Source organism: Rhinopithecus roxellana, chromosome 17 (assembly GCF_007565055.1).
Source record: "Rhinopithecus roxellana isolate Shanxi Qingling chromosome 17, ASM756505v1, whole genome shotgun sequence".
Classification (NCBI taxonomy): domain Eukaryota; kingdom Metazoa; phylum Chordata; class Mammalia; order Primates; family Cercopithecidae; genus Rhinopithecus; species Rhinopithecus roxellana.
This window is the reverse complement of record NC_044565.1, coordinates 1,441,371-1,469,124: the sequence shown is the minus strand read 5'-3', so window position 1 is coordinate 1,469,124 and position 27,754 is coordinate 1,441,371. Positions and strand designations below refer to the sequence as shown.

Sequence of the window (27,754 nt, the reverse complement as noted above, 5' to 3'; positions counted from 1 at the left end):
GAATGCCAAACCCAGCACTCTGTGTTCTTTCTTAGCATTGCCCTCAGTTATGGGACCAAAATGGAGAGCACTGGCAAGTGCTGTGGAATGTTCAGAGATGCCCCGCCATGCTGACTTTGTTGCCTTCTGGGAGGGACAGACGGCTGGGTCCGATGTGTGGGCATGACCTTCTGATGTAGTTTATGGGACGTGTGCTTGTTTTTCTTTTGAACTGATGCCATCACTGAGTTTTTCTGGGCATGGACGGCTGGAAAGAAATCCTATGTCTTTGAAAGCACTATGAGAATATATCAGTTGAAAAAGAAGGCAGTCACAGCAGTAGAATTTTGCAGAACAGAATCTAGACTTGACATGGGAATCGAGTTGTGCCAGGGGCTCCCGGCCATGAAGTGTGTGCATTGCCCGCCCCAACCACATTGTCACACGCATCGCTTGCTTGTCCAGCTCATGTGGCACTAGAGTGTAGGATTTCACAGTAATCCTGATCAGTTATTTGTTATTAGTCGGTGCCCTTTGGGGAGGGTGGCAGAACCCTCACAACAATTACACGTGACTCACAAATCCTTTTCTTTTTCTAAAGAAAAGATGGATTTTAAAGATGGATTTTGGTTTAATGCTTTGCAGTTGAAACCCTACTTCTGAATAATAGTTTTCTTGAGTTCCCTTCATTGTTCAGGCTATAGGTCAGGTATAAAACTGCAATCTTGAACATCTTTTTCTATTTGTGTTTCTTGGCGGACATAGGATAAGTGAACCAGGAAATGGAATCTCCAGGGATTGAGGAGATAAATAAACGACATTTCACACATAGCTTGCACCAACCAATTAGGGCTCCCTTCTGAGTAGCCTACATCTCTCCATTTGTTGATGGATAAATGTGTGTGTGTATATATATGTGTATATATGTATATATATACACACAAGTATATATATTTTATATGTATATACATCCTTATAAGTATATATTTATATATACACATACTTATAAGTATATATATTTATGTATATACATACTTGTAAGTATATATATTTATATATATATATATATATATAAAACAAAATTAAACCCCCCTTTGATCTTTTAGAGAAGCCTCAGGGATATAAGTTTTATATCTGCATGGATCATATAATTCTTCTGGGATCCAGACTTCAATTAACTATCAAATTCTTAATAATAATTTCTAATATTTTTGTCCGGAATACTATGTTATGCATTCATCAAACTAACTAAATTTACTCTTCCCAACAACTCATGGTGGTAGGTGCCATCATCCCCATTTCACAGATGTGGAAACTGAGGCATAGAAGGTGGAGGAGCTTGCTTGAAGTCACAGAGTTGGTAAACAGGAGACCTGATTCACACTAGGCAGCTGAACCCAGGTCCACCCTCCGTGCTGATTCATCCACTGTGTCTTCCTTCTCCAAATTCAAGCTTCACTGGTTGTTGAGATGACCGTGGCTCCTGCTCCTTCCCTCGTCCCTGCCACTTCCTCAAGGCTCAGCGGCATGAGCCCCAGGCTTTTTTCCCCAGAGGAGAAGCTAACCAGCAGAAGCAGAGAACGGGGAGTGGGCACTTGTGTGTACTATGGAGCCTGGTTTCATTCCCAGTGCCCTACTTGTCACGTGGCCTTGGGCAGGTCAGCTTGCCTCTCTGGACCTCATGTCCACATTTGTACCCTGAAAGGGTCACCAGCACTCACAACCACGCTGAGATCCAGAAGTCTCATCCCAATGCAGAGGCCATGGAGTTTCTACAGGAGAACTGGGGACAGCTAGCTTCACTTGCTGTCTTGGGAGGGTGCAGATAACAAGAGAAGCCTCCAGGCCACCACTGACCTCTGCTCAGACCAGGCTGGGCCACTGCCCTGCCCCACTCAGGGCCTGTGCTCTGACAGGACATTCCTAACTTAGAGAAAGAGGTTGCCACTCTTGTCATCAGGAAGTGATGCCCCAGCAGTTTACGCCTTCCAAAAAAGGCTGTCTGGACAACTTCAGAATGCTTTTTGGCAGCTGGGATTAATGCTTTCAGGATGGGTTCATTTTCAGCTATGCACGCTGGCTCCCCTTATCCCTCAGAAGACAGCCTGACAATGGGGGAACAGGAAGAGGACCTCGAGTCACTGGTGCTCCCAGCCACATGGGGCTGACTCTGTGAGCCCTTCTGCCCAGCCAACGCCAATGCCACTGGCCAGCAGAGCTGCCGGGCACGAGTGGCCAGGGCGGAGGTGGTTTCCATGGCCCATGGCTGACCGTGAGACTCCTCAGTGACTTTGCTGTGGGGTAGACCCGAGGTTCCCAAGCCCCCAGTGGGCCTGGGAGCCCAGGGATGCATCAGGCTGTGGCTGCACCTGGCGACAGAGCATGGGCTGAGGGGCTCCGCGAGCAAGCTGGGGGGCAGGTCTCCCCTAAGACCCACAAAATGGTTCCCACGTGGGTGAGCTCAGTTCTGGGTGAGGCCAGATCCAGCCCCTTCTACCTCCGATGCCAGTGTCTGCAGGTGACAGCAGGCCCCTCCCCCCCGGCTGGTGGGAGCATGTGGCCAGCCTGTGCCGGCAGAGTGTAGCTGTCACTTTGGAAGTGAATAGGGCTAGTAACCCTGGAGAAGCTGGCATGAAAGCTGGCAGCGGCTGGCTTCCCATACTGCCTGTCAGCAGAAGTAGGATAGACGAGTAAGGGTCTACCTATTGCAAGGTGCCTCTACTCGAGAGGAAATACATTTATAAGCCAGCGATTCTTCACTTTAGGGAGAGCTGCCTGGCTACTCAAAAGAGCTTCATCTTCAAGATTTCTTCGGATTGGATGTTCCTGGGTTTTCATTAAAAATATAATCACATTCCTATGTAATATCATAAGTGTATATGACATATGAAACACACACATATATATATGAGATTATACATATATTGAACGGGTGGGTGCACATATGTGTCCCACAGCTTCCATGCTCCAGACCAGGACTTGCTGCCACCATTATGGGTCACTCTGTCAGGTCCTCTGTTCCTTTCACACCAAATTGGGTTTGCAGAATCTTGATGACATAGGTCATGCCGTCCACACGGACTTGGTCAGTGATTCACTGTTGCACGGGTTCTGGCTGTGGTTGGGTCCAGTGTGGACCCAGAAGGCAGACACCTAGGGCCCATTCTCCCCCCAAGGCCAATCTCATGGTCTCCTGCCAGCCGCTACCCTGGACATCTCACTGTGGGACTCCAGGACAGGCCATGGTCTCCCAGGGACTGGGAGGTCACCACAGTCAGCACTTGGACCCAACACAGGAGGCGAGACGCCAGCATTCCTGTGCCAGCTCCACTGCTGATGCTGTGTGGCCCCAGGCAAGTCTCTCAAGGTCTCTGAGCCTCAGGAACATCATGGAAAATGGGGAGTTTAATATAAAACATCTTTAGAGGCCCTTTGAAGTTTCAATATTCTATTACTCACCGAAACTAAAACTGCCACACCCATAAAAGGAAAGTTACCTTTTTTTTTTTTCTGGCCCACAAAGAATTTCCCATAAGTTGTGAGAGTGAAAAAGTACTGGCAGCAGTTTTTCCAATTCTCTTAGTCTACAGTCATCACCAGGTGCCTTCTATGGGCAGGGGCTGTCAACCCAAGGCTTCGAGATGTTTTTGAATTAAGTTTTACGTCAGGACTCGCACACAACAACACAGAAGCTCCCCAGTGTACCGTCCCTACTGTACGCTCAACATGAAGATCTATGCTACCCTGTTTCATTCTGTTTATCCCGTCCAATCTAAATACAAATGTGGTCCCAATCCACTGGAATGATCATTTGACGAATGCTGCTGTGGAGTTCATGGCCAGGCCAGAGCCTCGGGGAACCTCAGCACCAAGGAGAGGGCGCCACAGAAGTCAGGCGGTTGGCAGGAGCGCTCTCACCGTGTGGACTTGGTCAACTGCACAGGGACAGCAAGGGCTCAGAACCCTGAGGAAGCAAGGGGCATCACTCATGGCCTCATGGCACCCTCCTGCCCAGCGCCTGGCAGATTTTGCAGTGCTGAGAGGCTGGCAATGAGTCCCTCCAAGGGCTGCCTGCTACCTTTTCCATCCCTGGCCCTCACCTTCGGACCATGTCCTCTGGCCTCTGCTTGGGCTGACCCTCAGCTGAGGATCCTCCCACCTGTGCCCCGGGAAGCCTCCCCTGACCTGGGCTGGCCAGGCGCCTTTTTCGGTGACCCTCTGTTCCCACACGCAGGTCCATCACCCGCCCTCTCCTGCAATCAATCGCCTGTTTACCTGTACAGCGACCTGTACTACACTCTGGCTCCTCCAGGCCAGGGTTGATCTTTCCATCACTATGAACTGCGTGCCTGCGCTCGGCCAGGTACATCCTCATGCTCCTTGCAATACACAGATGAGTCGGGGATTGGGGCACAAATAAGAGAATGAGTGATGGCTGGCCGGGTGGTTAGGGATGCCGACTGCACCCAGCCCATTGGCAGGCACTGGCACCCTTCTCTTCTGGGTGACTCTCCCTTGGACTTAGGTACCCTGAGGGTTCATATCACCTGGTGCTGATGTGCTCATACAGTTTCAAAACCAGAAAACTGTCATGGATGGATACAATAGGCAGTGTTTCATGGTCGTTTCAAGCACTAAATTCATTTTTAAGTGCAAAAGGATAACTTAAATCCTGAAGACCACCTTTTAAAACCAGATTTGAGCTCTACTGTGTAATTTGTGGGTGTTGGGGGCCTGGCCACAGGGCAGCCCCTGCAGGGAGCAATATGATCAGGCAGGTGGGTGGGAAGAGACCTGGGTGAGTAGGCTGGAGAGGTCCCTGCATAGTCTGGCAGATGCCTGGGCCCAGAGAGGAGCTCTGTTCAGGACTGGGTCTGTAGAAAGAACTGCCACTCTGTCTGCACTTGTATTATCCCCAGAGGCCTCCACACCACATCGGGTCATGCAGGGAGCAGAGTTCAAAGGCCGAATCCCCCTGGATATAGCAGCAGAGCACCAGTCTCCTGGGGACCAGTTTCCTGGGGACCAGCCTCCCGGGATCAGTCTCCTGGGCATCAGCCTCCTGGCACCAGCCTCCTGTCACTAGCCTCCTGGGACCAGCCTCCCGGCACCAGTCTCCCAAGGACCAGCCTCCTGGGACCAGCCTCCTGTCACCAGCCTCCCGGGACCAGCCTCCTGGCACCAGCCTCCTGGAGACCAGCCTCCTGGGACCTCAACCATAGCCACTGACACCATACAACACAGAGCTAGTTTTGGGGCCTCTTCCTTCTCCACACTCAGGGATATGGTGCATAAATCTCCCATGCTCCTAGGAGAAAATTACTCCCTACTCTACGGCACCCAGGAGCTGCATCAACCCTGACTTCTCTGTGGTATATGCGTGGAAGGGCCTGGGTGGAATTTAGCAGCACTGGTGCTAGGCAACTGCGCCACACTGAGGTGTGTCTCAGTGGACATGGGAGCGAGGAGCTCACTGTCTTTTCCCAAAGAAAATTTAACAGAAACAGACTGGAGAATACTGCCAAATGCTTTAAAAAACCTTTGCCATAATCAGACATGTGTACATCTATGATCAAGTTGCCCAAAGTTAGGAAGGCTGTTCAGTGTAGTCATGGCGGGCTGGGGCACAGGAAGCGGCCTGCAGGGAGTGTGCTGGCCCTAGCCCCCCTAGCCCAGCCCAGCCTGCTGGTGCAGGTCACACAGGCTCACTTGCTTCTGAGCAGTGGACTAAAATTACCATCATCTCTGCTCTTCTGCTACAAATGGCAGCTGTAGATGCCTTGGGCCTTGCTGCAAACCAGGAGAAATTCAAGTGGGAACACAGACGGGAAAAATGTTCACAGGTAGTTTCGTAGACAGTGCTTGTCTTTGTTGGTTACGAGAGGTGGCAATGAAAAGCACACACAATGTGTGCGAGGGCGATGTGCTTCTCCGCTGGTGTTTACTGAACCTCTGGGCACAAGCTCACATGGCCTCACAAAAACCACTTCCCCTCCTGCCTGGAGTGCAGCGTGGACTGCTCCCTGTGTGCCCACAGCATGTGCCCAGCCCCAAGCGTGGCCTGTGCACTTCTGCTGCCCACAGAGGCTCGGGAGCTGCCAGGGGAGGAGGAGGCTGAGCCACTGTATGTGCAGCTTTCCCTGCATGGCAGGGCGTCCCTGCATGGTGCCTTTCATCAAGAGGGATGTTGGGGTGTCCTCTGGACTCAACTGCTCTTTGCTGATACAGGACAACTGTTAGAGGGCATAAATCGTAAGTGAAAGTGAAATAGTTGCAAAGTGTCTAACCGGCAGGCTAGGAACAGACCCAGCTGGTGTTCATTAGCTTCACACTTAGGTGGGTGATGGGGAACAGCATTGTCCTCCATGTAGGTTCCTACAGGACTCAATGTCATAGAAACCCACTCAGCAATGGTCGTATTGAAGCCAGTCCCATTTGTTTCACAAACCAGAGAGAGGGAATTCTTGTGCAAAGAACCAGAAATGCTGAAGGAACCATTACGGCCCCCACTTTCCAAGTCTGCCCCAGTTGTTCCTGAGCAGCTGGGAAGAAGGAAGAATGTTTAAGTGAGAGGGTAGGACTGTGAATCCCACCTCTCCCCCATGATGAGACCCAGTCACATTTCATAACAAGAGCTGCAGGGTAGAAGGGAACAGATTCAAGACTGAACTGTTCTTCAAACAGACAGACAGACACAAAACACAGAGCAGCTGTGACTCTTCATGCCAGGTACCCTGTTAGGCTGGAGCAGACCTGAACTTTGCTAGCTGCATGCCTCTGCCACACCAGTCAGCACAGGAACAACCCTCGCTCTGGACTGAATAACACAGGAGGTGCTGAGGCCCTGCAGAACTTGGTGTGGCCCACATCTGCAGCATTCCTGGCTCATGCTGAGGACAGGGGAGCACGGCCTGCCTCCAGGGTGATGGGCAGAGAGCCCGCCAAGTCAGTGCTGTGTTTGGCAATGGCCTCGAGAAAGAGAGAAAGGCTGTCCTTGCCTGGAACACACCATCTAGTGTCCAGGTTGCCCATCTAAGCCCTGGCTAAAACATCCTGATGCAAAGACTGATTTTATATGGAAAGATGTCAAAAGACCCACAGAATCAGTCAAGCCAAGAGAGAACAATGCCTAAACCGTTCAGGTAGCAAGGCCAATACACAGAGTGGCTCCCTGCCCAGGACCCAGTCCAACGCCCTACGGATACAGTCTCAGGCAGTGCGTGGGCCCTGAGCCCTAGAGAATTGCTTACTGGATTTCACATGGACTTCCAAAAACTTCATGTAAAAAAACCAGTAAAATATCTCATCAACAATTTAAAAATATAGGTTAGATGTTGAAACAATAATATTGTGGATATTGGGTTTAACGGAATAGGCTATTAAAATGAATTTCACCTTTTAAATTTATTTTAAAATTAATTTTACTTTTTAAAAATGTGGCTACTAGAAAATTTAAAATTCGATTTGTGGCTTGCATTATGTTTCTGCTGGACAGCACTGATTTGGAAGTCTGGATTCTCATCCTGGTTAATCTAATGTCTAGCTGGGTGGCAACTGGAACAAGTTTCTTGGACTCACATTTTCTTTCTTTTTTTTTTTCGAGATGCAGTCTTGCTCTGTTGTCCAGGTTGGAGTGCAGTGGCACAATCTCAGCTCACTGCAGTCTCTGTCCCCTAGTTTCCAGTGATTCTCCTGCCTCAGCCTCCTGGGTAGCTGGGATTACAGGTGCATGCCACCATGCCTGGCTAATTTTTATATTTTTAGTAGAGATAGTAGAGATAGAGATGTTGGCCAGGCTGGTCTCAAACTCCTGACCTAAGGTGATCTGCCTGCCTCAGCCTCCCAAAGTGCTGGGATTAAAGGCTTGAGCCACCGTGCCTGGCCCAGATTTTCTTTTATGAAATCAGCACTTCATGGCTAAAACAATAGCTAAAAAACACATCAGCTATCAGGTCAGCATTCTCCTGTTCCTTCTCATTGCTACTCAGGAAATAGGCCTGTCCCATATGGTTTAACAGGTTGTGGACTGCACAAGGATGACATATTAAAGGGAGTGGGTGCTGTTCACACTGCACATGTAGATTTATATATTTATCATTACAATATCCCAGCACATGGCAATAAATATCTCATTCTAACAAAATGAGTATATTACAATGATTTTACAACAGATGGAACTAAGGCATTTTCAAGAGGGGACACCTTTTTCTAATTTGCATGAGAAATGTAGCTGGACTTGCATTGGCCCTGCCAGCACCCAAGGCCTGCCTGATTCCTCTCCAACCAGCTGCTGTGGTGGTTTGGCTCCCTCTCTGTCACACGCCGGGTTCATCTAGGGGCAGGCATTTGGTGCCCACATTCAAGCTTCAATTGCACAAATGCCACTGCCATCTAGTGCCAAAGAGTTACAGTAAGCAGCTGGCCTCGAGCTCAGGGCTCATCCAGGACAAGCCTCTTACCTTTTCACTTTTCTTCTCGTCTAGTTTGCATCCTGTGTTGGTGGGGCTGGATGTGGATAGAACACCGATGGGCCCCCCTCCAGCCTCCCCGTTGAGGTTGGCGGCACTGACATTGGGAGGTGTGATGGCTGATGCTGCTGACGTGAGGGGGATGGCCGGCCGCGGGCACATCTGCACTGGGGGCTGGTGGCTGTGCTGCGGGGACACCACTGAGTGAGGCCTGAGGCTGGTGGCAGGCAGGCGGGATGGAGAGTTCTGAGTGCGCAGGGGTGACACGGTGGCAGTTGGCCGGTCCTGAGCCTGGGCTGCAGAGTGGGCAGCTGGAGACGGGGTTGGAGAGAGAGCAGGATGAAAGGTTAGTTTGCAATCTGCCAGGCCTGCCAGGCCTGCCAGGCAGCTGCAGTGCACACTCTTCTCAGGCTCCCTCCTCAAGCACTCCCAGCCTCTCTCTCACGTTTCTCCAGACCTGGCCACTTCACAGATGGAGAAATATGCCAAGAAACCCTGAAAATTCATTCCTATCTTCCAAAGCCCAAGGGATCAGGGGGGCCCTGCCACGGCTCAAAACACCCCTTTCCTCAGGTGGAGCTAAAACAGCTTTGCCAAGGTTGCCATGAACATGGGCACGTTCCCAGTTCTATGAAGTCCTTTAACTCAGCGGTCCCCAACCATTTTGGCACCAAGGACCCGCTTCGTGGAAGACAATTTTTCCACAGACTGGGGCAGGAGAGGGTTTCGGGATGATTCAAGTGCATTACATTTATTATGTACTTTATTTCTATTATTACTACCTTGTAATACATAGTGAAATAATTATACAGCTCACCATAATATAGAATCAGTGGGACCCCTGAGCTTGTTTTCCTGCAACTAGACAGTCCCATCTAGAGATGATGGGAGACAGTGACAGATCATCAGCCATTAGATTCTCATAAGGAGCGTGCAACCTAGATACCACATATGTGCAGCAGGGTTTGCACTCCTGTGAGAATCTAATGGTGCTGCTAATCTGACAGGTGGTGGAGCTCAGGTGGTAATGCAAGCATTGAGGAGGGGCTGTAAATACATATGAAGCTTTCCTTGCTCACCCACCACTCATGACCTGCTGTGCGGCCCAGTTCCTAACAGGCCATGGACCGGAATTGGTCTGTGGCTTGGAGGTTGGAGACTCCTGCTCTAACTAATTTTCTCTGCTGTGATGAGCTAAAGCACTCAGAAAAATTTTGAAAATATGGTTTTGAAATACGGTTGTAAAATGCTCATAAAAGTAAAGCCTGTAAAAGCATCTCAGTGAGGCCTCAAGATGTCCCCTGAATTATTAAGCACCACTGCATGTAAACTGATCAAGCTTGACTCTAGTTACTCTTGACCCCTGAACCGGCCCGGCTGGTCCTTGGTTTCCACACTGGGTACATGATCTTGCTAAGTGAGGGCTGAGCATATGACAGCTGCCTTGGCCGGAGACAACTGCAGGAAGAAAGTAGCAGACATTTCTCCCAGCAGCAGCCTGGAGGAGAAGCCGCCCACCACCCTGCTGCCATCTGCCCGCATCTGCTGCTGTGCCTGCATGTCAAAGGCCCGGGCTTCCAGGTTTACAAAACTGGAACCTTACAACTGTGGATCCACCACCTTGCTGCCAGCAAAAACAATTCTTAAAGATGTTAGGGATCGAAAGTAGTAACATTTGTAAAAACCTCCCATATGAAAAGATACAGCTCCCTTTAAACACAGCACCACATTCATAGTAATTCTGCTACTATGTGTGTTAGTAATTCCAGGGAATTGTCTCCTTAATAAATATGGATGAAACAAATGTTGGGAGAGAATGAACGTCCCGGGGGAATGGTGACTTTTGTCCTGGGTTGTTCTGGCCCAAGTGGAGACCTGGGCTGAGCATCAGACACTGCTTTATACCAAGTGGCCCAGGCAGCACCACGCAGCTCACATCCAGCTGCTGTGCATTCTTAAGGCAGAGAAAAATTATGTCATACTGTAATCATTTTCTACCAGCAGACTTTGTGGCATGCATGGCTTCAGAGCATGAAAGAAAATACATGCAATAAAAACAATCTTCTCAGCCCCCAACTATGTACTCGTTAATCCTAACAGCGTTTGGAGGCCACGGGAAGTAGCACTGCGAGACACACAAAGCTCTCCATCTGGGAGTCGGGCCTTCTTCTGACACAGCCGTGTGTGAAGCGCTGGTGAGATCTAATTATGTGATCCCGGATTCTCCAGGACTTGGGCAGCCTGCTGTTTCTACGAGATGAAATACAGAAAGGCTGATTTATGCGTGTTTTTTTTTTTTTCCTTTTTCTTTTTTTTCTTTCTTTCTTTCTGTCTTTTTTTTTTTTTTTTTTTTTTTTTTTTTTTTTTTTTTTTAAATATTCAGGGCTTCAGCTGGGTTGGAAACTTGAAATATTTGATCCTCACCCAACACAGCTCCATATTTACAAGGAGAGCAGGTCAGGCAATCACGCAGATCCAGGGGCCTCAGGTCATTTAATCACCCTGGAAACCCTGACTCGGAGGCTGCTCCTCGAGATTTATTCATCTCTCCCCTCAGCTGACTCCCCTTCTCCCGGCCCAGAGTCCCTGGAATGGGGTGACAGCCCGCCAGGGAAGCGCTGTGGCCCTTGGCCTTGGGACTGCACCAGGGTCTGTGCCCCTGGGCTGTGCGTGGCTGGCCTCTACCTCCTGGCCGGCTTCCCCTTGCCTGCCACACTACTTTGCTCATCCAGGCACCAAAGAAGAGAGACAGTGTGTTCCAGCAACCTCCAACCTCACCTCCTAATACTCTCCCCTCAGCCACACTGGCCTCCTGGCCACTGCCAGTACGACTGGCTCCTGGTCACTTCAGAGGCACAGTGCCAGCACCCCTGCCCACAGACCTCACCTCCCTCAGAGCTGCAAGGCGGGACCCTCAGGAGCCTGGAAGGCTCAGATACCACCTTCTAGAGACCTGCCTACTGCCTTCACGGTGCCGCCTGCCCCCTGCAGCCTCAGCCTCCCCTGCTCCTGCTCTAGCTCCAGCTTTCCTTTGCCCGCAAGGTGCTTAGCTCCTCACAGTTGTGTAATTTACATGTTCACTGGAGGCTGATTGTTCATTGCCTGTCCCCACTGCAGTGGAGCTCCACGAGGTGGGGACATGGCTGCTTAATTCACGATAACCCCCGCAATGGTGCCTGGCATGTAGAAGGTGCTCTGTACATTTTTTGAATAAAAGAGTGAGTCTCTGAGAAAAAAGAATCCCAGCCACGTCACTTCCGATTTCACAGAATGGAACCACTGGAGAAGAAAAACTGTAGTGTGAGAAAGCAAGGCACAGCTCAGGTCACGACATTGGCTGGTGAAGAGTGTGCTCATCTCTGGTAGGATTTACCCTTATTTTCACTCGCCCCGGGTGCCCCCACCCCGAGCTGGCTGGGACTACTCGTTAGTGATGCCAAAGTAGCCCACACCGTCTTTGAAGTCAGGCTGACAGATGAAGGCTGTTTAGGAAAGCACCAACCACAGTCCCTGCTTTTCCCTTTCCTCTCCTCTTTAAACCTTTGGCGTGTTTCAGTCCCACTACAGCTGCCCCAAGGACTGAGTCCTCACTCAGTTCACTGTATGTCCCTAGTATCTGTAGGTGCTTTATAAATGATAGGGGAATGAATAAATGACCTACCGCATCGCCACCTTTGTCCTTTCCTTATTTTCAGGGGTATCGCTTCCCACTTCAGGGATGAAATGGAACTCCCACAACTCCAGGCCAACCCCCCTCTCCACTTCCCCACACCCCTCCCTTCCAGTCACAAGGACTCTGGGTCCCACCAGGTCAATACCTTCACCCACATCTTTGATACCTTCTCTGGCTCATCCCTTCTCTCCTATATTTAGCCTCTTTATTAGCTTTCCCCCATAATTTATTAACCAGTTGTCTCTCCCATTTAATAAATAATATTCCTTCTATACCTTGTCCTCTTTTAGCTAATACCTCCTTTTCCCATTTTTCTTTACATTTAATATTTTTGAAATAGTGTGTACACTGGCTCTTTCTTGTATTTTTATTCCTTTCTATGTAAGTAATCTGTATCTGCCCTCTGGCAGCTTTTATAGTATTTTCCTTATCCTTTGATGCTTGAAGTTTAAGTTCAGCATGTTTAGACTTGGATTTTTGGTTATTTTTCCTACTCAGCACTCTTTGTGCTTTCTGTGTGAGAACCTGAGCCCCTCTTCAATTTTGGAGAATTCTCAGTGACTACTTCTTTAAATCTTCTCTCTGTCCCACCTCTTCTGTTTTCTAGTTATGAAAATCCTGTTAGAAGTAGTTTGGAGCTCCTCAATCTATCCTCCATGTTTATACATCTCTTTCATATTTTTCGTCTCTGCTCTGTATTCCAGATAAATTCCTTTGTATGGTTTTCCAATTTCACTAATTCCACTTTCACCTGTGTCTACAGTTTATGCTACCTACAGAGGTTTTGTATTTAAATATATATTTTTCCTCTCCAAAATTTCAAATTGGTTCTTTTTCACATCCAGTTGTTTCTGATTCATAGCCATCCACCTATTTTTTCATAGCTTCCTGTTTTTCTTTATTTTTTTTGTGTATGTTATTCCTTAGATCTTAAACATACTGATTGCAAAGATGCTCTCAGATTTCTCCCGTATTTTCCTCCCATCTCTTGAGTTATTGACTAACTTATATGTGAGTTTCCCTTTTGTGCTTTGAAATCTTAGTGTGCCAGCTCACCCTGAGCTTGCAGCTTTTTGTCTACCTTTCTGGGTCTGGCAGTTCTGTTGTTAGTGCTGCTTGGCCTCTGGGATCCTCCCTCAGAACTAGGTTTAATGGGCTTCTGGGAGTTCTGGTCCTGCAGGGAGGGTGCTGAACTAGTCCTAGTCCTCAGGCCAGAGCCATCTTCAGCACCATGACCAGGGTTTGGGCTCTCTCTTCTCTCTTTCACACCCCAGGTGGAGGCTTAGTATGGCCCATCCCCTGGAAAATGATGGAGCTGTTAGAACTGGCACACCTGGCTCTGGTCCCCTGATTCTCACAGGGGCTTCCTGTCCATATTCTCCTGCAGGAGTTGAAAGTCAGCCAACAAGGCCTGCTTTTTATCCTACAGCCAGTAGGCCAGTGCTTCAGCACTTGGCTATTGTATGCTCCATTTTACATAGACCATAGAGTTGACTTTTTAAATATTAAAAACAAACATCTTTACAACAAAATCACATAAACTTAATTACAGTAGTTTTATAAGAAGTCTCTAAATCAGTGTTAGCCCTCCCACATTCACTGTTCTTTTTCATTTCATTCAGCTCAAAATGCTTTATTATAATACCCTTTTTGATTTGTTCTTTAATATATGGGTTATTTTGAAGTATGTTATTTAGTTTTCAAATATTTGAGCATATCAAATATGTTATTATTTGTATTATTGATTTCTAATTCAATGCCACTGTGGTCAGGGAATGTAGTTTCCATGACTTGAATCCCTTTAAATGTGCTGAAACTTAAAAATATCATGGCCCAGTATATAATCTATCTCAGTAAACGTTCCGTGTGCACTTGAAAAGAAGGTGCATTTTGCTGTTGTTGGGTAGAATGTTCCACAAATGTCAACTAAGTCAAGTTAATTATACTGTTGTTCTAATGTTTTAAATTTTTACCATTTTATGTCTAACTGTTCTATCAAATATTGAGAGAGAGAAATGAAAGTCTTTGACTATAATTGTAGATTTGTTTACTTCTCCTTGTACCTTTATCCATAATTGCTTATGTATTTTGAGGTTCTGTTACTTGGTGTATAAATATTTAGAACTGTTATGTCCTTTTAATGAATTGATCCCTTTATTGTTATGAAATTGCCTTTTTATCTCTAATAATATAATTGCTATAAATTCTGCTCTGATTAAGAGAACCACTCCAGCTTTCTTTTGATTAATATTAGCGTGGTATAATCTATTCTCATTATTGGCAGATTCTGTATTTGCAAATTCTTCTACTAGTGAAAAATGATTTGTAACCCCCAAGTCATTGTCTGTGGTGCTTTCACAGAATGTCTATTTCAGACATTCATGGAATGGCAAAAAATTTGAGTTGCCTGACACCCATATTCCCAGCTGAGGTTGAACAAGGTGACATTCTGCCTTTTTGTTTCAGCGTCACACGGAGATGACAGGAGGATAGATCCGATAGGTGGCAACACAGTACAGTGCAGGAAGTTTTGGCTCTGAGGCCAGTTGGACAGTATTTGAATCCCAGCTCTGGCACCTGTTAATAGAGCAGCCGCAGGTCAGCCACTTAATCCTTCTGAACCTCATTTTCTCTTTTGTCAAATAAATAAAATAGAATCTACTAGAACAAGATGATAATTTATGTGAGATATGTGTACACACCCATGCACGCATGCCACACACAATTTCACCTAGAAACAATAGTTAAGTATTCACAAATTCAGTGTTCATGATAACTTTATAGAATGTAACTACCATGAATAATGTGTATAACTTGTTCCATCCCTTCACTTTTAGCTTATTTATGTCTTTAGACTTGAAGTATTAAAGTATGTTTCCTATTCACAGCATACCATTGGTTTTTTGTTTCTTTTTAGTAATATGTGACAATCTCTGCATTATATTTAGGGTTATTTAGACCATTTACATTTAGTGTGATTACTTACATGATTTAGGTTTAAACCTACCATCCTACTATATGTTTTTTCTTTGACCCATGTATTCATTGTTTCTTTTCCCTTCTGTTAATGCTTTCTTTTGGATTGATAGGATGTTTTCATGATTCCTTTTTATTCCCTTTTAGCTTATTTGCTGTAACTCTTTGTTTCATATTTAGTGACTGCTTACATCTTTACTTTATTATAGTTATTTACAAATGATTTTATAACATAAAGATTCTTACAGTAGTATACCAAACTTCTACTTCTCCCTTCCCAAACTTTGTTTTTGTTTATTGTACATTTTACTTTTGAGTTTTAAATCCCAAACTAGATTGTTTTGACTTTTGTTTAAACAGTCAATTATATTTTAAAGATATTCAAATAATAAGAAAACATCTCATACATTTATCTGCGTAGTTACCATTTCCAGTGCTTTTCATTCCTTTGTATAGATCTTCATTTTTATCTGGTATCATTTGCCTTCTTTCTAAATAATTTTATTTTTACATTTCTAATAGTGTGGATTTATTAGTGACAAAATCTTGTAGTTCTACTATTTCTGAATAATTATTTATTTTGCTTTTTTTGAAAGATATTTTTGCTTGGAGTAGATTGACAGGTATATTACTTTCAGTACTTTTTTTGGTTATTCTACTGTCGTCTCACTTGAACTGTTCTTGACATCATCCTTATCTTTATCTTTTTTTCTATTTCATGTAATGTATCTTTTTTCCTGCAGCTGTTTTCAGTGTTTTGTCAGAGATTTTGAACAATTTGGTTGTGATTTGCTTTGTTATAATTTTCTTCATGTTTCTTGTGCTTAGTGCTCACCAACTGTCTTTGAACTGTGTTTGTGGTTTTCATCAAATTTGGAACAATTTTGGTCATTATTTCTTCAAATCATTTTTCTGTCCTACCTCTCTCCTCTACATTGGAGACTCCAATTACACATATATTAGGCCACTTAAAGTTGTCCCATTGCTCACCGATTCTGTGCATTTTTCAAAATTGTCTTTTATCTCTGTGTTTCACTTTCCACGGTTTCTATTATTATGTCTTCAAGTTTACTAATACTTTTTCTTCAGCAATGTTTAATTTGCCATTAATTCCATCTAGTATATTCTTGATCTCACATACTGTAGTTTTTACTTCTTAAGTTTGATTTGGGTGTCTTATGTCTCTACTTAACTTTCTGAGTAAGTGAAAGGCAACTGTAATATCATTTTTAAATGTCTTTGCAACATCTATGTCAATTTGGGGTCACTTTTGATTGACTGACGGATCCCTTCATTATAAGTCATATTTTCCTGCTCCTTTGCATGCCTCATAATTTTTTATTGAACATCAGACATTGTGATTTTTACTTTGTTGAGAGCTGGAATTTTTTTTTTTTTTTTTTTTTTCTGTATTCCTATAAATATTCTTAAGCTTTGTTCTGGGACAAAGTTAAATTAATCAGAAATAGCTTGACTCTTGAGTGTTGCTTTTGAGCTCTGTTGGGTGAAAATGGAACAGTGCTCAGTCTGAAGAGAAGATTCCCCACTACAGAGGCAAGGTCCTGTGTAGATTACTCAATGCTCGGTAATTTCCGCAATTTTTCCAGTCTGGCTGGTGGGAACAGGCACTATTTCCAGCTGGTGTGTATTCTGGGCACTGTGAGCACTAATCCTTTCTTTCTTTGATTCTTTTCCTGGCTTTGGGTACGTTTCTCATGTTCATATGCAGATTAGTTGTCGGCTGAAGATCTGAGGGCATGCTCTGCAGCCTCTCTGTGCTGCTCCCTCCTCTCCAATCACTGCCCTGGAAACTCCAGACCTCTCTGTCACACAGATTCTAATCTCCAGGTCCTCACTGCAGAGAGCCTGTGGGGCTCCCCCACCTGGTTACCTGCTTCCCTTTGCCACTGCCTGCAACGTCTCTTGTGAATCAGTCCTTGGTTGTCTGGTGTCTCAAAAACTGTTGTTTTATATACTTGACTTTTTAAATTTGTTTCATGTGGGAGGGTAACTCCCGTCCTCATCACTTCAGATTGGCTATAAGCAGAAGTCTAGCTCAATCTTTCAAACACAAAAATATGACTATGTCTATTATTCAACACCCTTTAATGTGCCCCACTGCCCTTAAGATAAACATCTACATTCCTGACGTTGTCTAGAAGAACCTCCATGCTCTGTCCTCCTTAGCTTTTCAGATTCACTGCGGGTCTTTCTTTGCTCCTGCACCCTATCCATATTCCAGCGTCCAGGGGCCCCTGGCTTTGGCAGGCCAGGAGCTCCCCATGCTTCCTCTTCCTGAGTGCTTCCCACACTCTCTTACTGCTGCATGCTGAGCTCTACCCACCTTTCAGATTGAAAGGACAGTGTGCCTCTGCAGGGAACTGTCATCTACACACTGGACTTCTCCTTCTTCCATACCTTTGCTTTAGTTATGTCACAGCTAAACAAAGTTTCCCAAAACAAAGAGTTATGCTCTTCATCATTGCCAGGCCGTTGTTCATGCTAGTTCCTCTGCTCAGAATCTCCTTTCTGTTTTGTCTCAGACACTTCCTATTTGTCCTTTAAGATTCAAGGCATTATCACCTCCTCTTGAAAACTTTCCATATGCCTTACCCCTAATCCTCCTCCTATTTTCCTCCCCAGTTGGAATGAATTCCCTCCTCCACACTCTCCTAATACCTAAGCAGGCCTCCTTTGCTGTGCTTTACCAAACCCACCACAGAACTTTGTTTTCTAGTCATTCTCTCTAACTGGGGTGGAAATGGGGCTTGTCTGGTTCTCCTCTGTTTCCAGACCCCTGCAGGGTGCCTTGCCTGGATCTAGCTTCTTCTCAGTGCTTCTTTGCTGATGAATTCATGGCTCTGCTGGGCTCTTGCTCCTGCTAAGCAGACAGGAGTGTTCAAGGAACACTGGCACTTTACAGGGGGTGCTCTGCCCTTGGGAAAGGAGTTACATTAATCAAGTAGAACAAATCATATTGGAAGCTATGGCCAATGCAATTAAGCCTTTGTCAAACTGCCTGACTTTGGCTCGAGATGAGAACATTGATGAAATGCCTCCCACCTGCCAGGGTTGGGGTCTGCTGAAATGGGCAATTACTGTGGGGAACAATCCATTACTTGGACTGTCAACAGTGTTTTTTCTCTCTCTAAATGCAGAATGAAGTGGAAAATGCCGCGGGAACTCAGTGGCATTTAATTTACTGATATGGCTCGGCAGGAGCCATTCTTTAACCTGGCTGTGACAGCAATAGTGTGGGGACAAGTGCTGGGCTGGGATGCATGGGGGAGCCGTTTAACCATCCCGTGCCTCGCTCTCCCCGTGTGTAACATTAAACTGATGGAAGAGAATGCTCATGGCACCCTTGTGGTTACTATGGTGATGGAGGACTGAGACACAATGTTGCACGGCCCCACAGCCTTGCCAATTTCTTTTGATACTGCTTGTTATTCCACAGAGGGAGAAGTGACTGGCAGGGCTCCATTTCTTCTTTGAAATGGGAACGTTTCTAGCAAGGCTTGGTGTGGAAAGACCATTATACTGGCTATTCTGGGCAGACAACTCAGGGTCACTGCACCGGGATGCTGACTCACCATGATGAGTAAGGCCACTCACCCTTTCTAGTGCTGGTGCATGTGGAAACATTTGTACAGCACGCCGGGCTGATTGGATGAGATGTTTAAAACCAGAAGGGACCTGGCCTGGGACTTTTGCTCCCCTGGTCCTGCCTGGGTGCTCCAGGGGCCAAACAGATAAGCATATTGGCTGCCTCTGACCAGTCAGGGAGCACGACTTCAGATCACCAGATCACTTGCCAACTGCAATGACTGTATCCCCAGCTAGAGGCTACCAGAAAACACAGATCCACGTAACCCATGCTGAAGGATGGCTGATCAGAAGGTCACAGGTTGCAAGGTGCGCTTGGGCACCCAGTAATATTGCTGCAGATTCTTTCCCAGGGCCCTGGAGCCAGGGTTGCGAAAACAAAGAATCATTCTTCGTTAATTTAAGTAAAAAAGATACTAGTAGAGACTTACAGAATCTCTGCGATGGCAGAGTAGGTCTTGAAGGCTCTGACACCAGGGTAGTGCTCAGACCACCCATGAATCTTTCCTAGTGCTAAATTACCCACTGCTTGAGGGTACACCACCAGTACTGGGCACCTGAAGCCCACCTGCACCCACTGATGGTGCCAGACACCAGGCACCCAAAGTCCACCTGAACCCAGTGATGATGCTGGGCACTGGGTACCTGAAGTCCACCCTGCACCCACTTGGGTGGGCAAGTGGATGACAGACATTTACCCCTTGTCCCATCAGCTAAGCCAGAGAAGGAAATATGGCCTCTGCTGTGCTAAGTGTTGTCTCCTCTTTCCATACTTGAGAAGCTGCTTCTTTCTGGACACTTCTAATGGGTCATTGTGTTGGTTGGTTTAAGAAATAGTACATTTTATTGCTTCCATGAATTTACATTATTTTTGCCCTTTAAGCCTCACTTTGAGAAAAAGAGATGATTTCTGAGAGGACAGAGTTGGGGTGGGAAGAGATATTCTGGGTTATGTGCTCCTGTCCCAGGGTACTTGGCATCATGCCAGCGTCACTGGCTCCACCGTGGTGGAAGATGCCGTGGCATGGGCTCCCAGATCAGCCTGCGAATCCAGCATCAGCTGTTCTTATTAGCTCAACACTAAGCCACCAACCAAGATGTGCTTACCTTCTTTATGCCCTTAAGGTCCACCCCATAATTTCTTTTCATCTCACAACATCCCGGGGCCAAACTGGCTTTCCTTTAAGTTTCTCCAGCTGCCATGAAGGCGAAGGATGAACAGCTGTCATTCCTCCTGCCTCAGAGCACTTCAGAAAGGGAAGAGTCTGGACCTGAGTGTACCCCAGCCCTGTCCTGTGAGACGCTGCCTAGCTGGGAAGCCCTGCAGGGCGGCAGATGGAAGACCCATGTGGCTGGCTCGCAGTCATTCACGGGGGAGGCATCTGAAAGTGCCGGTGTTAATCTTATTAGCCCATGAGGCCCTCTTGCCACGATGAAATGTGTAAATATTTGTAAATTAACTTCAGCTGCCAGGATGGGTAACATGATAAGGCAAGTGAACTTTCCAGAGATCAGACGTTCACGAGCATGACAAGCAAATACCACCAGTCGCACATGCTACTGCTGGAGCCTTGGGCCAAGATGTGTCTCACAAGCATGTCCCAGGAAACCCCACTGTTGATGCCCTGCAGGGTGAGGCCCCTGTGAGTCTGGGAACGTACCTGTTGAAATGGTGCTCCGGGCTTGGCTGGCCACTGGCTGGGCTGAGTGCCGCAGACAGCTGCCTGTTGGGGGCGAGGCTGTGGGGTGCTGGACGTGGGCCTGGGGAGTGGTGATGGGCAGGGCAGGCCTGGTGGCAGTGGCCAGGCTGCTCAGACTCCCACTGCCTGGGTGCATGGTTGTGGTTATCCCTTTGGCCAGTGGAGACCCTCCGACCACATTATTCCGGGGTGGCCCTGCCCCTCCTGCAGGCACCCTGTGGAGAGAAAGCAGAACGAATTCTGATGAGAGGCTCAGAGGTAATGGCGCCACGTGGGCCTCTGGCAGAGCCTCGCTCTGACCTGCTGGCTCTGAGAGATGAAGGCCAACTCTTCTGGGGACAAAGTCCTAAAACAGTGCTCATCACTGGCAGAAGGGCCCCCTTTACAAGAACTTCACAGGGTGCAAACTGTCAGTGTGAAATATTTAACAAATAGCAACGCCACCCTGAGAAACAGAGGAATGAACCGAATCAAATCTTTTATACCACAGCTACTGCCTTAGTTTGTTCTTACAAACAGCTGTGTGTCTCCAGATACACCCAGAAAGAACAGATGACTCAGTCATGTCCCGCAAGGCCTTGACGCATCCAGCACGTTGGGGAAAGGATGCAAAGATGCTGGCCCCCTCTGGGCACGACTGCCACCTCACACCTGCTGGCTGCTGGGAAAGGGCACACACAGCACGACATCCTTCTGAATGTCTGAGAGCTTGCAGTTCCATACCAGAAATAGATGGCCTTTCACTCTGAACTTTCCAGATGAAATCAGCTCACACAAGAGGAACACAGCCACTCTGGAAATTAGGTTTTTCACGCTTTCCCTCTGTGTATTTGTACTTAACCTATGTCCTGGAGGTAGTGATGTGAAAGATGGCAGAGTTAGGGGCTTGGAAGCTTCTGTGGATTGTTTCAGCGGACTTAAATGTCTTCCATTTGTCCAAGAGCTGGGTAAATTCCTGTTTCCGTTCCTTCAGGATCTTATTCCAAGACATACCAAAAGCCACAGGTGGGAGAACAGGCTGCCTGCCCCCTGTCTCCTGGGCCTGGTCCAGCCATCTCCCTGTGGCTGGTACCACTGGGCATGACCTCTAGCAGCGAAGCTCCCGGCAACACAGAGTGAGGGCTTCTGCACAGCAGCTGAGAGGAGAGGGGCCTCTTGGAAAAGGACTCACCTGCTAAGGAACCTGGGTGGTGTCCTCCTTCCCCAGCTCTCAGAGCTGTGCTGAACTTCACCCCAGCAATCAAGCTTGTTAGCAGGTCAGCCAAAACCATGAATTTAAAAATCCCATTTGCTATCCATTGAGCTCACTTTCCCCTGAGGAAATCATTTTTAAAAACTAAATAAAGTGGGCTCACAAATGAGTCACTAATTTGCAAGGTGATATTGACAAGTCTGAACACAACAGACACAGACACACCTCTGCCTCTCATGACAGCAGAAAACCCTCTCCCTCTGCCCTCATGGCAGGATGGCACAGATACCCTTGGCTAGTCCTACTTCCTTAGTGCGTGCCGTCACGGGAAGAGCCACACACCTGCTCCTGCACCGGGTTTTTAAATGAACTCAGAATGCTTAACTCTGAGCACTATACTCGCAGCCCCGAGAGCCCACCAGCACTCCAGGGCCTCCCAGCATGATGGAGGCAAGCACAGCTGGTGGATCCAGGGCTATGCAGGAAGGGGTAGGCCTTCGCCCACCCTCCAATCACTGCCAGATAAGGCATCGCCTTCTGCTGGGTGGCTTTGGCAACTGTCCTGAACCCAGTAGGGATCAAGAAAGTATAAGTCCTGGGGGCACAGCCTTGGAGGGGGACAGCTGTCTTCCACTTCCAGGGATAAAGACCAAGGCCAGATTTGCTGTTTTGTGCTGAGCTATGGATTGCAGTGAGGGACCCACGGCCTCTAACATACTGACCGGGGGGGCAGCCGACCCGGGGGCGGTTCCTTCTCTAAGGAACCAGAGAGGACACTCAATGACCTCCCAACACTGCAGTTACCGGGGCTAGATTTGGAGTGACTTTTGCTTAATGTTTATTCCTGGCTCTGCCATTCTTTAGAAAACACACACCAACAGGGCTTGAGGAGAGTGAGCAACCATGAGGTGCACAGCAGAGGTGGAGGGAGGGGCCCGGGCCCCCCTAAGAGCTCCAGTGTCAGGAGCTGGAGGATCTTCCCATAACAAACTCCCTGGCAGCAGGAGAAGACAGTTCTTGAGGAGACATTTTGATCAGAACAACTAGATTTCATTTATTGATTTGATCTGCATTTATTGAGCACCTCGTATATGAACATGGTATGCAAGAAGCCAGGGAAACAAAGCTAGAGATGGCTACTGTGGCCCAGGGGCTGGCCTGTGAGGGGGGATCCTGCATGCCTGTAGATGACCGTAACAGGCAGAACTTGTCAGTGGGCCGCTTGGGATGACATGGTGGGCAGAGCTGTCCATCCCGACTATGGCACAGGCAAGGATGAAGGCCTCCAGGCAAGGCTTCATATAGCAAGTGGGCTTAGGACCCAGCTCTTGAAGGATATTCAGTGATTTAATTCAGAAGCAGGAAGAGGGTGGAAGGTATTCCAGTATTGTGGGGGTGAGGGCCACCTAAGAGAGCTCCCCATGGTGACACTGACTGACGCATGTCAGGAGTTGCCCGGCCAGGCGGTGGAGGGCCCCAGTGCCACGCAAGGAAGCCGGACTTAAACCGCAGGCTTTACATCTCTGAAGGTCTGTGGCAGTTCTCAGGTAACGATAAAGGAAGAATCAGAGGAGAGAAACTGGAAACTGGGAAGCCGATGGCCTCCCTCAGAAGCTGCTGCTGTAACCTGCTGCGTGGAGGAAGAACTTGCCTCCTCATACAAGAGTAGGGCGTGTGACAGAGTGATGCCCCCAGCAAGGCGGGCGAGCCCGGAGGTGTGGACACCTGCCATCTCAGGCTGCGCCTTCCTGGAGGGCGCCAGCTGGTCCGGAAGTCCCCTAATCTAGAGGGGTGACCTGTGCTTTCCTGGAAGGGCTATCTGATGACACGACAAGTGAGCCCAACTCCAGGCCAAGGGCTTCAAGCACAGGCCGGTTGCAGGCTGAGAGAGCCAACCCATAGCTACTGGCGTGGGAAATCCAGACCAGAGACCTTCGGGGCTACACACGCTGGGCAAGTCAACCCACACCACTGATGAAGCCCCAGAAGGCTGTGGGCAGCTCACCCCCTAAGCAGCCACCCCGCTGACCAGGTGGCTGGGGTTGCGGGGGTGCATTTCCTGAGGTCCCTCTGCAGTTTGCTTCTCAAGCTTTTCCCGGCTGAGCATCACCTGAGCAAAGGATTTCTAACTGCCCCTTTAGCCCTGTGCCTGCAGACCTGTCAGCCTTTGGGCAACTCCATCAATCCCTAGGCCCTTTCTGGGCACCTCGAGAGAGGCCCTGGCTGAAAATTGCCTTGGGAACTAGAGCTGCTCATATCAACAACACATGTGTCCCGAGAACACTCTGCAAGTAGGAATCAGCCCAGCAATCAATGCAAGGTCTACAGGTTATTTAATTGTTTCCACTGTAGCCCTGTTCCAAAGACAGGAGAAACCCAAGGCCACGTCTTTCACTTGTGTGTGTGCTGCAGTGTCAACACAGGGCCACGCCCAGTGAGGCTGACTGATATCACCAAGCTGTGGACCCTCATCTCAGTGAAAAATTCCCAGACAACCCCCTTGTCTCCTCAGTGACTCTAAAATTACGTATTCTATTTTATAAAAGTAGTAGAACAAAGAACTTATTAAACACTGACAATACAAAGAAAAAAAACCTATTACCACGATGCGACCACTCAACAATTATTAACCTTTGGGAATATATCATTTTTCCTTTGCATATTTGTATATAGTGTTTTACATATCACACATCTATATGTGATGACACACAAGCATACATACTGCACACACAAGCATACATACTGCGTACACACATGCTGTACCTACATTATGCACACGTGCACACACATTGTGCTTACAGTATGCATACGCACAGGCACGCACACTGCATATACACTGCACACATGTACAAATACCATACACACAAGCACACAGAAGCGTGCACACACTCTGCACACGCATACACACTGAATACACTGTATATATGTGCACACACTGTCCTCACATTAACACACACTCATACTTGAGACCTCACTCTGGTGACTTTCCTGTCCCTGCTCCTCCTGTTCCCGTTCTTCTCCCCTGGGTGGCCAATGTCTGCTGAGGACAGCCAAGGAGTTGAGTGCAAACGCAGCTCAGAAGGTGAAATGCGGGCCTGGGGACGCCAGCGGGGGCTGAACCCTGGGCACTGGAGGCCTTGCTGCCTTCTGGGCCCGGCTCACAGAGTAACCTCCATCAGTAACAACAGCGGTAAGGCATGTAGGTCCTTGCCCTCTCCTTGCCCAGGCTGTCACCACCATGCCCTTACCTGGAAACGGGTGTCACGTAGTTTCCGGGGAACACCCCAGAGACCCCGGTCCTCAGGGATGCCCCCTTGAACCAGCCATCCTGACACTTCTCGAGGACCCGGTACATCTCTCCCTTGTGCAGCTCCAGCTCATCACTCTTCTGGGGCTTGTAGGCATAGAGCTGCCAGGTACCTACGGGCAAAGCATGGGGCCAGTGTCAGTGGGAGCCCTCCTGGGGAACAGGGGACTGGCCGGCGTTCCTAGGGGGAGGTTATCTTTGGAGGAACCCAACCTAAAAAGACCCACTAGTGTCTATGGGGGCTCTGCAGTTTACAGAGGCCCCCCACACCCTCCCCAGCTCACTCCTCACAACGAACCACGAGGCAGGGGAGGGAGGGGGCCTGCAGGGAGCTGCCTGCAGGGGAGGGGTGTGCCTGTCACCCACAGCCTTAGGAGGATTCCACCTGTCCATCTAACAAGATGGGAAGGCAGCTCAGTAAGGCACATTGACCCCAAAGCCCTCGAGGACCTCTGAACTGCATCCCAGGGCCAGGTCTTTGGACTTTCCCGTGGTTTCCTCTTCTTCACACTGTCTAAAGTCTGATGCTCTGAGCAAGAGAAACCTTAGGGAAAACTGAGGATGAGCTAAGCTAGTCTTGGGCTGGGTTTTCCTCACTTAATCTAACCTGGACTGGTTTTCCTGCCTGGCTTATCCAATCAACCAGAGCTGGAAGAGACCTCAGAGGCCCTTTTTAAGGGAAAGGTGGTTAAGTTAGAAAACTGTGGTTGCACACTTTCTTGCAGTAATTGTGCCATGATTAATTATTTGACCTGTTTTTTTTTTTTTTGAGACAGCATCTCACCCTGTCACCTAGGCTGGAGTGCAGTGGTGCAAACATAGCTCACTGCAGCCTCAACCGCCTGGGCTGCAGTGATCCTCCCACCTCAGCCTCCCAAGTAGCTGGGACCACAGGTGTGTGCCACCGTGCTGGCTAAGTTTTTTATTTTTTGTAAAGATGGGGTCCCCCTATGTTGCCCAGACTGGTCTTGAGCTCCTAGTCTCAAGCAATCCTCCCATTTCAGCCTCCCCAAAACGCTGGGATTACCCCGCCCTTAATTTTAAGTCTTATTTGCAAACAAGAAAAGATTAAATTTAGTGGTGAAAATCCTAGCTTAGGGTTTAGATGCTGTGCCTCCAACTCAGCCCATGGGCCAAGCTACTCTCATAAAATACTTAACTATACCCTCTATCTTTTCCTTATAAGGACTGGATAATACTTACAAAAGTGCTCTGCTACTTTTGGGATTTGGGGAAGGTTGGTTTTGAACGGATGGAGAGAACCGATCAGATTATTTTTATTTGCTCACAAGATTCAGCCACAGAAGCTGGTGGAGGCCTCAGTTCAATAAGAGACCAAAGATGAATGTTAATGAAGAGTCATCTGGTGGATCTCACACCAGTGCAGGCTGCCGGGTGGGGATATTGACCCTCTCCAGTGGCTTGTGGACACAGTATGTCTCTGGGGATGTGAGGGAAGCTCACAGACCCCAAACTGCACCCTCCTGATGCTGGAGGAAACTTCTACAGTGAAAACAGAAACAGAATGCAGCTCATGAGGGCTCAAGCAGGAAAAAGGGAGGACCAGTGTGGAATATTCTGGAACAGCATGAGAACCTTGTAGAGATTAAAAGTTTCTTGGCCTTAACATGAAATCTGCCACCCTTTTCGAACATCCTAATCCTACATAGCAAGGCCCTCTGCCCTCATTCAATGACCTTGGCTATTTCCTTTGTTTACAGGTGTCCCTCATGCCCTCCCCCTAGGGACATCCTGTGGGCTTCAACTGTGGCTGGCATCTTTGTTTCTTTCCCTGTTTGAAATGGTGAACACTGACAGTGACGTTAGGACAACTCTGGGCTTCAGGAGGACACACAAAGCCATCAGGAGAGGAACTCTACCCGCCCCCCAACCGTGTTCACAGTTCCAATGCTATGTCCAGGTGACAAATGGAGAGAACCCAGGGTGTGATTCTGTTCTGATCACCATAGAGGAAATACACTAAGGGAAAAGTCCAGTGAAAATGACAAACAACTGCAGCCAACATGTGCCTATGTACTGTGCAGAGAAGCTGGAGGGGAGGAGAGGAGAATGGGGAGGGATGGAGAAGGAGAGGGGATGAGAGAGATGGAGTAAGGGGGAGGTAGGAGGAGGGGGAGGAAGGAGGAGGAGATGGGAAGGGGATGGGAGAGGATGGGGAGAGGATAGAGGAGGAAAGAGAAGGGGAGGGGAGAGGAGGAAAGAGAAGGGGAGGGGAGAGGAGGAAAGAGAAGGGGAGGGGAGAGGAGGAAAGAGAAGGGGAGCAGAGGGGAGGGTGGCTTCCACACAGCCTGGGCTGAGGCAAACGAAGGCAGACGAGGAGAGGAAGAGTGCAGAGACGGCTTGGATCCGTGGAAGGCTTATGAATCAGTAACAGTGATGCACAAAGTGATGTGCCTGCTCTCAAAGAAATACAGTTGAATGTAAATCCTGCTTAAGTTAGCCTCATCTGTTGCTTTATGGTGTCAGAACAGTTTGCTTCAGTGGCCACACGCAGAAGGTGCAGCCGGGCTGGCTCCTGGCCAGGGGCGGGTGGTATGGGACTCAGGCCGCACCAACAGTTCCTTTTAGTTGGTTCTGGGGTCCAGGGCTGCCTTTGCTCTGGAGTGGGGGGTTCATCAGCTGCCAAGGCAGGCTCAGAACACACCCAAGCTGCTGACCACAGCTTATGGACTCCTCTCCCTCCTGCTCCTGGGCTGGCCTGGTAGGCAAGGTGCACAGCTCGGGGCTCAGTGGCCTGTGCTCCGTGGAGGCCTTATTCCATGGATTGGCTGTGGCTATACGCCGACTGGGGCTGGGCTACTTCTCCCTCCAGACCACTGCTCCTGCATAGCA

The 27,754-nt window shown here is 48.1% G+C and overlaps 1 protein-coding gene across 1 annotated transcript in view; it reads right to left on the bottom strand.

Moving 5' to 3' along the window:
• SH3RF3 (SH3 domain containing ring finger 3) overlaps positions 1-27,754 on the bottom strand; it is a 181,101-nt gene that overhangs the window by 45,904 nt on the left and 107,443 nt on the right. The window contains 3 exon segments of the mRNA XM_030920461.1: positions 8,439-8,758; positions 20,364-20,617; positions 24,843-25,003. Of these exon segments, the coding sequence (XP_030776321.1) occupies positions 8,439-8,758; positions 20,364-20,617; positions 24,843-25,003 (735 nt within the window).